Below are 12,248 nucleotides of genomic sequence, written 5' to 3'. Positions count from 1 at the left end.
ATGCTGTAATTAAATCAAAAGGTGCTTCAACAAAGTACTAGTTTAAGGGTGTGCACACTTTCAAAACCAGCTTATTGTACGTTTCTTATTTTTTATATTTTTCCCCTAACAGATTTGTTTGTTTTTCAATTGAAATGTACGGGTTATAGGTCACATTAAAGGTGGGAAAAGTTTTGAAATGATTTATTGTGGTCTCATTTTTTTTTATATCACAAAAAACTGGCATTTTAACAGGGGTGTGTAAACTTTTTACATTCACTATATGTTCCCCAACATCTCGGACACAAGTGGATTACTTGGTATTACATGGTATTCTGTAGCCCCCTAGATTTCATTGAACTATTCATTATTATAGATTTATTCTCACTGACTCACAAAGCCATTCTGCATTATAGATGGATTCCCAATAAAACACCTTGGCCTAGGATGACCTGTACCATTATGGATCTTGGATTTGTTCTGCAACACAGTAGATCCATTTGAGGCACTCTGTACCACAGGCCTTCATTTCAGTACTGTAGACTTCAATGATCCATCGTGTATCTGTAGTCTGTCACTCAACCTACGAGGACACAATGTCAGAGACTTGTTCTCCAACTTCATAGACTCTCAAAAGCCAGTTTTTAAGCCGCCTAGTGAAAAGTCAGCCCTCAGAACACTGAGAGGTGATATGCTGGGGAAAAAAGAAACTGCAGGAAAGAGCAAATTTCAAATATAATTCAAATATCACCCTTCTCCTTTTAAATTTCTTTCTAAGCCATCCCATCCAAACCTATGTATACTAACTATGAGATCACAGTACAATTAAGAAAAGAGACCATACTGAGAGATGTCTGAGTCCTTATTTTTTGGCCATGCATTCTTAGCATTACAGGACTCACTCATGCGGGTCTCAGTATTTCTAATGGTTACTCATTCTTTATCTGTCCTCACTGGCTGTGACAGACCATCCTTTGTCGGAGATGCACTACACATCCCATATCATCACATGCACAACTGTGTGTGACACATCGGTTCTCCAACACCATAGATACATGTTTGACATTGTATAAGTAATATATATATTCTTTAACTACAGAGATCAGCCTGAACCATTTTTGACTCCAGATGTGTTTTCCAATATTACATACCCCACATAAGTCGTATGTCGCGTCCATCCCCAGGTTTACACATTATGTAATTATAGCTATATGACAAATTCTTGCAAGATTCAATTACTAAAGCACAGCACAGCTGTTTAATTCTGCTTGCATATACTGATTGTCCTTGATTTTTTCGTTGTAGAAGTAAACCTTGTGTTGGGCAACCCAACTTTTTCCCTTTTTGAAAAGTTCTTATACATGTGGTCAGGTTGTGTTTTTGTATTTGAGTTTTGTTTAGAAATCCTGTTTTTATTATAAGGTTTCATACTTAGACAGTGTGGTATCTCCCTTTAGTACAGTAATGTTGTGCACTTTCAAGGTTAGCACTTTGTTTCCTATTGTGTGACTGTGGAGTTAGTATATTGAATTGGGGGGGGGGGGGCTTTTTGAAATGGTATTCTGTACTACAGCAGAATCTAGGTTTTGTGGCTTTCCTGTGTTTGCTATAACTCGTGTAACTCAGTCACCATGATTTTTCCAAACTATCCTGTTAGCCCCAGTAGGAACACCAATAACTGACTGATTCCACATTTTCTCTTGAAATTGGCAACGTCCTCCTGCTAGGAGTATACCCTCTTACCTATCAAATATGGCCAGGGAGATGTTTTAATAATCTGAAGCCAACCAGACTTTGTAGCAGAAGTTAGACTGGCATATGCCCAAATGTATCAAACAATGTGGAGGCTGCTTGCCTTTCTTCTCATTTTGTTTCTCTCCTCCCAGCTTCAGATATCCAAATGTACAGCCAGGCTATTGCAATAACTCTTGCTCTATATTACGGGTCATCTTTATTTTGGGTATCCCCTTTTGATACCTCCAGAGAGAGATGATCCATGGTGGTTGTCCTCTGTATCTGCCATATTGGTGGGCCGACTCCTTCTAGCTCAGGTAATCAGTGCTGCTCTCAAATACCCTGCTTCTATCATGGTGGGCTTGTCTTCTCTCATAGGTTAATAGGTTGGTACTAGGTTATCTGCCCTAGGACCTATACAAACCTAGCCATAACAATTCCCTGACTATTTCTTCCCACACTGTTTACTTCCCTGGACCCCTGTCTAGCAGGGTGACTGACGTGATCCCCGGGGTGAATTTCCTTTCTCCCATCCAATCATCAAGGTTCCTTTTGAAGAGGGCCAAAGACGCACTCTGCTTGACATGTATGGGCAGTCTATTCGAGAGTCTGGGGAGTCTCTGGGTCAGGAACCTATCCCTCCATCATGTTTTGTTTAATGTGATGACAAGGTTTAGATCGCTGGAGCATGTGGCTCTGAGGGAGTGGGATTTCTTTTAAGTGTAGCATGTCCAACAGATCTGGGTTTGACATGGCCTTATATGTTAAGCAGAGTTCGCCTCGGAGTAGACGATATGCGACAGAGTATAGCTGCAGTTTTTTAAGGTGGTCAGCATAGGGCATCTGCTTTAGGCCTGTGATGCTTTTAGTGAGGTATTTCTGCGGTCTTTCCAGTTGTTGCAGATGTCTTGAGAGGTACATACCAAATGGGGCATTGTTTTCTATAAAGGGTCTAATGAGGGATGAGTACAGTGAGACGATGACCTCCTTTTTTCCAGATGAAAAGCCCTTAGTGATGAGGTGTGCCACACAGAAGGATTTCCTGACTGTTGTGGCGATGTGGTTATTGAAGGTGAGACCACTGTCCACCTGTGTCCATAAGTCTCTTATCACACTTTCGGTGTTTAGTGTACTGCCACCTATGTGATAATTCACGGGTACATGTTTTTTTTTTCCCAAAGGGGATAACTATACATTTCTTGGCATTGAACTTGAGCCTATGGCTCTGGCACCAAGCATCTGTTTCTGTAAGGCCCTTTTGTAGAGTATCCACATCATTTGGGGATTCAATAATGTCTCCCAGTTTGCAGTCCTCTGCGAGCTTTGTTAGCCAGAGTCCCTTAGTGTTGGCCTGTACTTCAGAGAAGTAGATGCCAAACAAGAGAGGTCCCAAGACTGAACCCGGAGGTACTCCACTTGTCACTTGTCTGGAGCTGGATTTGGAGTCAGCTACATTTACAGTGTGGTTTCTGTCAGTAATCCAGTTGGCAACCCATCGAGTGACGTAGGGATTAATGCCCAGCTTAGTAAGTTTATCTATGATTCCAGAGTGGGGGATGGTGTCAAAGGCATTGGCGAGGTCCACATAGGCTGTGTGGGCTGCCTTACCCTTGTACACGGCTGTGGAGACTAACTCGAATTCTGCTTTGCAAGAAAAATGTGTGAGAACAACTGCTTTGCAAGAAAAATGTGTGAGAACAACTGCTTTGCAAGAAAAATGTATGAGAACAACTGGTACTGTAATGTACAATTCAACTTTTTCTTCTCCATTTCTTGTTTCTCAGGAAGATGCTTATAGTTTGGAACAGTACATTACACAAGAATTTGCAAAACTGCACCAGTTTCTTCATGAGAAGGAGCAAAAACTAATCCAACAGCTTAAGTATGAAGAAGCAGAAATTCTGAAAGAGGTGGAGAAAAGTGTTGAAAGTGTAAGAAATGATGTTATGGCCACCCATGTGACAGTGTCTGATGCAATCTTGGAGCTCCGGAAAAAAGTCGTAGGAATTTTGAAAGAAAAGGAAGAAAGTGCTGAATGCTTTAAAAATTCTGTTGTGGCCATTCAGGAAGTGATGTCCAAGGCTGTATCGGAACCTGTAAATCAAAAAACGAATTGTTTTCTAACAGTAAGTGAGCTTTTTTATTTTTTGTTTCTGTTACCTTTGTAATAAAGCTGGTCATCTGACGTTTTTTAGCCATGAGCTAAGCTCTGTGGAGGAGAATAAGACAGATACACAAGTACAAAGCATATCTCCCTCTTTGCCTGGATAGGTAGTTCTGTTTTGGTTTGCTTCTTCCATTTTCCATGCCCTTAAGTTTTCACTAACTAATGAACAAACAACTTCTACTTTGAGCATTAAATGTGTTTAATTTTTAAAAGTAGTAAGGAAAAAGTTTGGAAAATAAGAAAGGACTTTCTTTTTCTTGACTGTCAAAGTCTACTGCCTGTCTTGCATATTCATAATACACTTAAATCTCTTCATTAACCTCAGTACAGTTTTATTGCCCATTCCCATATAACTTTCAGGGTTACAGATATTTTTTTTCTCACCCACAGCAGCTGTACCACTTTTTCAGCCTGTTCCTTTCACCCTCACTACACTTGGGTGAGCTCAGTCTCCTCCCCCACTTACCCCATTTCCTTTAAACTTGTACCATTCTATTCTCTACCCCTCCAACAAAATAACCAACCAACCAAATTCACTGAGGCATCCAACTGACCTGACGACTCAACTTGCAAGCTGCTGTCAAAGGCCCACCTAACTCACTTCTCCCAATCTGCCGCAGCAAAAATAGCAGATAACTTCCATCCAACTAACTCTGCCTTCCCTAGCTTAAGTATAAAAATGCTGCCACTCCAGCCTGCTCTCACAACTATACTTAGCGTACTCCACATTGCAACATCCTACCACACTCCACTTCCCCATCACTCTATTTTCCCCAACTCTATACTCATAGTCAACAAACACCCACCCATCAACAATAAAATTGAAGACAGTCTCTTCCTATTAGGAACTCGGGCCCTCTTCAGTTACAGCTACATAAGAGGGAACAACCCAGACCTATATGTCAGTATTAGACTGGATCCTTACCACTTCACCATCAAAAATAAACATCTTTGGCTGTCTCTCAGACGACATCAGTAAGCATCTTCCCACACTTCTTACAAGACAAACTAATTACCCCCCAAAATACAGCAATTAAACTCTTCATTTTTAACAGACACCTTTATAAACTGCCTCTTCTTATATGATTGCAGGACTCTAAAAAAGCTACCACTAGAAGATGCTGTTACCCATTTCATTAAAACAATCCTAACCCATAAGAACAAAAGTAACCCTGCTTCATGGCTCAGCAAAGAAACCAAACAGCTCATGTTGAATAGAGACCAAGCCTGAAAGTCATGGAATAAAGTTAAATCACAACAAAAGTGGCAAATTTTTAGTCAACTTAGAAGTCGATGTAAACGGTTCAAACTAGACAAAATTACATTCTTTCACTCACTTCAAGGCAAAACATCATCACAATCCCAAACAGTTTTGAACAACCATAAAAACCTTACTATACCAGGGTCAAATCACCACCCCATCTCCAACCACAAACAGTGACATGTACCCTATAGCTATCCACTTCAACGCACACTTCATTCAATCTGTCCTCTCTGTACTAGAATCTAATCCACCCTCCCATCTCCTTATCCCCACCAACAATACTCAGAGTACACCTCTCATTTCTTTCCACCAAATACCTACCTCAGCTATCAAAAATTACCTTCAAAAACTGCAAACCACTGCATCAGCTTCTGACAAACTCTGACCAAATTATCTTAAGTTAGCTGCCGATGTCCTGGCATACCCCATCTCCGTACTCATAAATAGTTCTATTGCAAAAAACTGTGTACCGACTGGAAAAAAATCATATATTATACCACTTCAGAAAGTTGGATCACCACAGACCTCTTCACCTACCTTCCCATTGCAAATCTCTCCCCCTGTCCAAAGTCTTAGAAAGATGCATGCACTCCTAACTCTTAAGTCTCATGAACAACAAGCTCCCCCCCCCCAACACAAGTTGCCTTTTAACAACATCACAGTACAACAACATCTCTGTTTAGTTTCTCAGATACCCTACATATCAACAGAATTGGCATTAACCTAATGTCATCCTCCCTTCTCCTAGATCTGTCAAAATCATTTGGCACAGTATCCTACCATCCCTAATCAATGAACTGTCCTCTCTATCACTGTCTCATTCTGCTCTTACTTGGTTCTTTAGCTGTCTCTCCAATGGACAACAGACCATAAAATGGAATCGGGACCTGTCCCCCTTCCTGCCTGTTACTGTTGGTGTACCAGAAAGGTTAATCCCAAGCCTAATACTTTTCAATATTTTTACAAACATCATGCACAAAGCCAGTAACCTGACACCTTAGTACAATATGGCGATGATGCCATCATCATCTGGCCAGCCCCAACATTTCCACTACTTCGACAAATGACTTGAGACTCCTTTACTTTCTTAGAATCATGGCTAAAGGTTCATTAGCTATTCTTAGATAAATAAAATTAAAGCTTTTTCACACCCAGATCTCTTTTAACAACCAGTACATCCTTTAATATTACCTCAGCAAACACCACCACCATAGAAACTGTAACAAATACCAAACCTACTGGGAGCCATAATAGACAACATCCTAAAATTTGACCTGCATATCACCCAGGCCATAAAAAAACTCCATCAAAAACTGGAACCAAAACAAACCCTGCCTTACAGACTCATTAGTAAAGTCCTTAGCATCATCCTGCCTTCTCCCCTCCCTTTTGTATGCATCACCCATGTTCCACAGCATTCAAGCCACCCTACTAAATAAAGGTGAGGCATGCTTTAACAAAATACATAAGTCTGCAGCTAATGCATCCTACCGTACATACCCCTGCTTAACACTAAAGCAGCTCAACTGGCTAGAACTAGATAATCACCTTACATTCACTCAACTTCAAATTGCTGACAAAGTAATACACGACCACACGTGCTGCCTTCTCTACAAGACATTCTGAAGCACTACTGCCTACCATGTTGCCTTTGCTCAGGTAACCAGAGCCTACTAATAGCTTCCAAATCCTGTAATACAGCTGGAGACTCATACTCATTCTGTCATCAGACAATGAAACCCCCCCTACCTGTCCCACTAAAACAGGACAGCTGTGCATCTAGCTTTAAGCACAACCTAAAACAGCACTTAGACTCCTCCTGGCTTTCTTCTTGTTCACACCCTGACTGAGTCTCACTCTCTCTCTCATCTTTGGACTCTCACCAGCCCCTAACACCCCAGCTGTCCTACCTTATCCTGTAAATGTAAGTCAATCCTATCTGTATTTATAACTGTGTACTACTTTTCATCACTCCTTTGTAAACGAAAATTGCATATTGCTGTATGTGTAACTGTAACCTGCTTATTATTGTAACACTTGTACAGAAATCAAATTGTATTAACCTCTGTCTTTATTATATTACACATTGGATGATTCTAAAATCCCATTATTAATGTTAAGAAACTGAGTCCTTTTAACTCTATAAATTTGTAATTATTTGTAACTCTAATGAGCTTTTCTCCCCGTGCCTCCACTGAAAATGGGCCTGACTGCCCAATCAGGCCATCCCAGTAAACAAAAAGCAATAAATAAATAAAATCAATAAATACAAAGACGGACGGTAGTAACTACTGGTACCAACAGTAGTGGTCAGATAATATGCAATGGTCATTTACAGTAGCCATTAATACAAACCAATACAATAAGTTGCACAAAAGAGTAATTTGCATAAGTGATCAAAGGTTATTAGAGTGTTAATAAAATAATAGTTTGTTCTGTATAAAAATATTTTGCATAAGTATTTACAGTTTTTACATTAGGATGTCAAACGCTGTCAAGTGATAATTTTGAACAAGAGGCTATCCAGTTGGAAAATGGCCGTACTGTTAACAGCTAGAGGGATTCCTTTAGTCCACTGTGATAGGTTTTAGAGTTTGCCAGTAGAAAAAAGTGACATACTTTATTTTCTGTACTGTAGGTTTCAGTTTTGACTATGCGCCATTGTTTCCATGTTTTACCTTTTTCTTGTACTACCTGTTAGGTGTTTCTAGTAAGCCAACAGGTTGGATTAGATCTGACAATATTTTGCTTATTGGAGCTTGACTATGGAGGACTGATAACAAAAATGAAAATTTTCAACTGCTTGATCTAGAGGCAGTATTTGTAGGGAAGATCAGTTGATTTGGCTTAATATAGAGGTAAAGGATGTTTATACTAAAATTTGTGAAATTTCTTACTAGGTTGTACGAGATGTTTTTATAGCACTGTTGCATTGCATATGTGGAATTATGATCACTTATGGACTCCGGAATTGAGCCTGTAGCTGAGGTTGTTAGGGGCATTGCTTATTTTCCAAGCAAGGAGTATTCATTTTAGTCTTTTTATTGAATCTCATGAGGGACTTAATCAATAAAGTAACACAGAATTACTTTGTTAGAGCCTTCATTATAAGTAGTCCATTTATTGTTAAAATCGCAGAATACATGATCTCCATGCGCGATTATATTTTTGGTCCATGATGGTTGTGGATCAGAGAGGCTGATGTACCTTTAACAAGCATTCCAGTCAGTGGGCACATGCATGTAAGTACTGAACATGTATAAGCAAGTGCCATTTTGAGTGAGCAGCCAGAGTGAAAGCATGTACGTGTGTAGGTAGTAGTCGGTCAGTTTATTTAAATTTAATGTTTCTGCTATCTATCCTGATGTGTTTGTGTGTAATAAACTAACGAACACCCAAGCCTCATCATCATATTTAGATGCACAAGATGACTAACACACTGTCAAGAGTGGGATCCAGAGTCAAAACCATGAGGCACACAGTTGGATATGGAGGAATATACAGGAGTGGATCATACCTACTGCTCAAATGACTCACAAACAGATCAGAAATGATTTCTTGTTACTAAAACTTGCTTAAATGATTTTTTTTACTTAGTGAATATAAAAGTAAAGCATTCAAAACACTCGTAATTAATTTCTAATTATAATTAAATGAAATGTCCCAAACTGTGACATATTGATAAAAATATTTGAAATAATTACAAAAACATTTGAAATAATATCCAAATCGCATACATTGTATAAAAAAGGGGAAACGACCATATATTTTTTCCCAATGTACTACTTTTTTGCATTAACTAAAGCAATTCAAAGTATCTGAAGTGTGCACAGTGTTGGCAAATGTGTGCAGTATTACAGTGCAGTTGTTTCACAACGTACAATCATTACAAAGAATATTTTGCAAAGTACAGTCTTTCAAAGTGAATATTGTGCATTTGAATATTATTACAAGTACGTGGGTGTGTATGCATGTTCATACATAATTGCAAGGGCTTGGTCTGGACTGTATTTAAAAGTAATTTGTTGGCATGGTAGAAGGATAAGGATTTTGCAGAACCACTCCACTTGTGTTTGATAACAGTATTGCAGAAAAATGGAGAGTGTTTGAGCAAAAGTACAATATTTTCATACTGGCTGCTTCTTCTGACAAAAGCGCACATACAAAGGCATTTATTATGATTAATTTAGCTGGATTAGAAGCCATTGAAAGAGAGCATTCATTGTGTATGCAGGGGAGGGGGAAATCTGCTATATTGTGGTACCTGCTGAAACACAGGAATACCCTGAATACTTAAAACATAAATTTAGAGAAATGTGTAACCCCCAAATTAATATTACAATGGAAAGACACTTATTTTACAGAAGAGATACAAAAAAAAGATTTTGCTTCCAGACAGTGATTTAACTTTGAATAATTCCGTAGAGGTTTGTCAGACAGATGAGCTTACAGAAAAGCACATAAATATGCTTACAAATGAGAAAAACACGCACATGGTTTCTTCTAATGCTAATGTTGATAGTATGCAGTACAAGGTTAAAAGATACAGGCCCAAGGGTGGGGCAGCTTGAATAAAACCCAGAGTAGCTTCAGTAAGGCTTTTGGTCAGCAATGCCACCAATGTAAAAAAAAAAAATGGAATCATTTCAAAAGATTTTGTAATTCTTAAGAAGCTTATTCTTTTATAAAAGAAGAGCATTCTAAGAGGCAAGTTGATCAGTTAGAAAGCTGAAACCCTACTTGTTTTGTTGATGGTGTGTCTGTGCTTTAGTGGAAGTCAATGCAGTAGCTTTAAGGGCAAAAAATGAAATTTTTTGTACTGTGCGGATTAGTGGGAGACCTACAGAGCTCAAAGTAGATACTGGTTCAAAGTGCAATGTTGTGTCAGCAGAAATGTTTTCTAGAGTAAAAAGCAGGAGAACCACTTGATTTGGCAAAGTGAGCAAAGCTTGTTGCTTATGGTGGTGAAGAAATTCAAACCAAAGGCTCAGTAGTGCTTTCATGTTACTCTGTTGGGAACAGCCATGACTTGCAGTTTTACATAGTCAAGAGGCATGCAGTCATTACTAGGCCTCAGAGACAGTTTGAAAATGTGACTGCTTTCATTTAATAAAGTCCACCATGTAAGCTTGAATGACAACCGCTCAGATTTTACTCAAACCCTTTTACTGAGTCTGCTGATATTTTCAAAGACAAACTAGGCAAACTCCCAGTTGTGTAGTCCATAAAGTTAGACCATGAGGTAAGCCCAGTCATCTGACCAGCACTAAAAGTTCAAGTAGCTATGCAGAATAGAGTCAAGGCTGAGCCAGACAGAATGGTGCAGCTAGGAGTAATTCATCCAGTAGAAGAAGCAACTGAATGGGTATCTTCCATGGTAGTAGCTCATAAGAAAAAGCTCTGATGATATCAGAATATGTATAGATCCAAGAGATTTGAAAAAGCACAGAAAAGAACTCCTTATCTAATGTGAACAGTCGAGGAAGTTGCTGCCCTGATGCCAAATGCCACTGTATTTTCTGTGTTAGATGCAAAAAATTAATTTTGGCCAATTTTGCTTCATCAAAAATATTTATTGCTAACCATATTCAGTACACCATTTGGAAGATACTGATTTCTGAGAATACCATTTGGAATAAATTCTGCCAGTGAAGTCTTTCAACATGCTATGGAACAAGTTTTTTCTGGTTATCCATATGCTATTATAGTAGATATTCATGTAGGAGGCAATGGTGAAGTCGAACACCATCAAAACCTCGGGAATGTTCTGGAAAGATCTAGTGAAGTGAATGTTAATCTTCAGAGATATAAATTCAGGCTACCAGAAGTTACTTAGGTGGGTTATTTGTTTACCTTTTCAGGCTTATGACGAGATTCTTCCAAGCAAACAGCAATTCTTGAGGTGCTAGCTCCAGACAATGTAAAAGTCTTAAAAAGTTTTCTTAGTATGGTCAACTATTTAGGCAAGTTCATTCCAGATTTAAGTCAACTTTCAGCACCGCTGAGGGAACTGACATGCAAAGATGTAATCTGGTCCTGGTTAAAACAATACCAAAGAGCATTTGATGTCCTGCAACAGAAAATTGCCAGTCCATCCAATTTACGCTACTATGATCTTTAGAAACCAGTTACTCTCTCCTGTGATGCTTCTAAGTTTGGTCTTGGTGCAGTCATTTTTCAAGAGGGTAGACCACTTTGCCTGTGCATCGAGAACTCTTATCAAAACCAAGATGTAGTACATCCAGTACATCCAGATTGAGAGAGATTTTGGCAATTGTGTTTGCATGTTTGAAGTTTCATGATTATATTTATGGTCTTTCTATCCAGATAGAAACTGACCACCAGCCTCTAGGTACTATTTTGATAAAGCCAATGCACACAGCTCTTTGTAGATTGCAACACACGATGCTCAGATTGCAAAAAGTACAATTTCAATCTTGTTTACACAAAAGACAAACTTCTTTATCTTGCTGATATATCTCGATCTTCCAGAAAAAAACATAGAACAGCACGAGAATGATAAACATGATTTTGAAGTCATGAGAATAAGAATTTTTTTTTCCAAATGTCTTGATGAGCTTGGAACTCCCACAGCATCAAATCCATTTCTCCGGAAACTCAACCACTTTATCAGTCAAGGATGTCCTTCAAGGCAGTCTTGTTTACCAGTAGATGTGCAGCAGTGTTTTCCCTACAGAGATGGGATTCTGTCAGACAATTGTATTATTATGAAAGGTCCAAAAGCGATTGTTCTAAAATCCTTGCAACAAAAGTATATTAATATCTTACACTGTGGCCACCAAGGAACTGATTCTACCAAAAGAAGAGTGAGAGAACTAGTAATGTAAAGTTGTCCATCTCACCTTCGTTCCTGCTGTTTGGGTTCGGAGCTGAGGATGTCTTCTATAGCTCGAGAGCTGTTTACTGGCTCGAGGCTACACCTTATCCAAGAGTGCCCAGCGTCAGCTACCCAGATCTCGTGTGCCGCTTCAGCTGCGTGGTTGCTTCGTTACTGGCTCAGGCTTAGTATAGCTTTTTCTATTATTATAACTGTTGTTTATTCTTGAAAATTTGTCAAGTTTTTTTTATCAAGGTTTTGTCTAG

The 12,248-nt window shown here is 39.0% G+C and overlaps 1 protein-coding gene across 1 annotated transcript in view; it reads left to right on the top strand.

Annotated features, from left to right (window-relative positions):
- The window catches only part of LOC122814468 (nuclear factor 7, brain-like), a 59,931-nt gene that overhangs the window by 26,488 nt on the left and 21,195 nt on the right, over positions 1-12,248 (top strand). The window contains exon 3 of the mRNA XM_044087048.1: positions 3,498-3,839. Within this exon, the coding sequence (XP_043942983.1) occupies positions 3,498-3,839 (342 nt within the window). The remainder of the gene's footprint in view (positions 1-3,497; positions 3,840-12,248) is intronic.

The sequence above is a fragment of the Protopterus annectens genome, chromosome 10.part0 (assembly GCF_019279795.1).
Source record: "Protopterus annectens isolate FY-2018-M chromosome 10.part0, PAN1.0, whole genome shotgun sequence".
NCBI classification, from domain to species: Eukaryota; Metazoa; Chordata; order Ceratodontiformes; family Protopteridae; genus Protopterus; species Protopterus annectens.
Note: the sequence above shows the minus strand (reverse complement) of the source record. Positions and strands in the feature narration are given on the sequence as shown.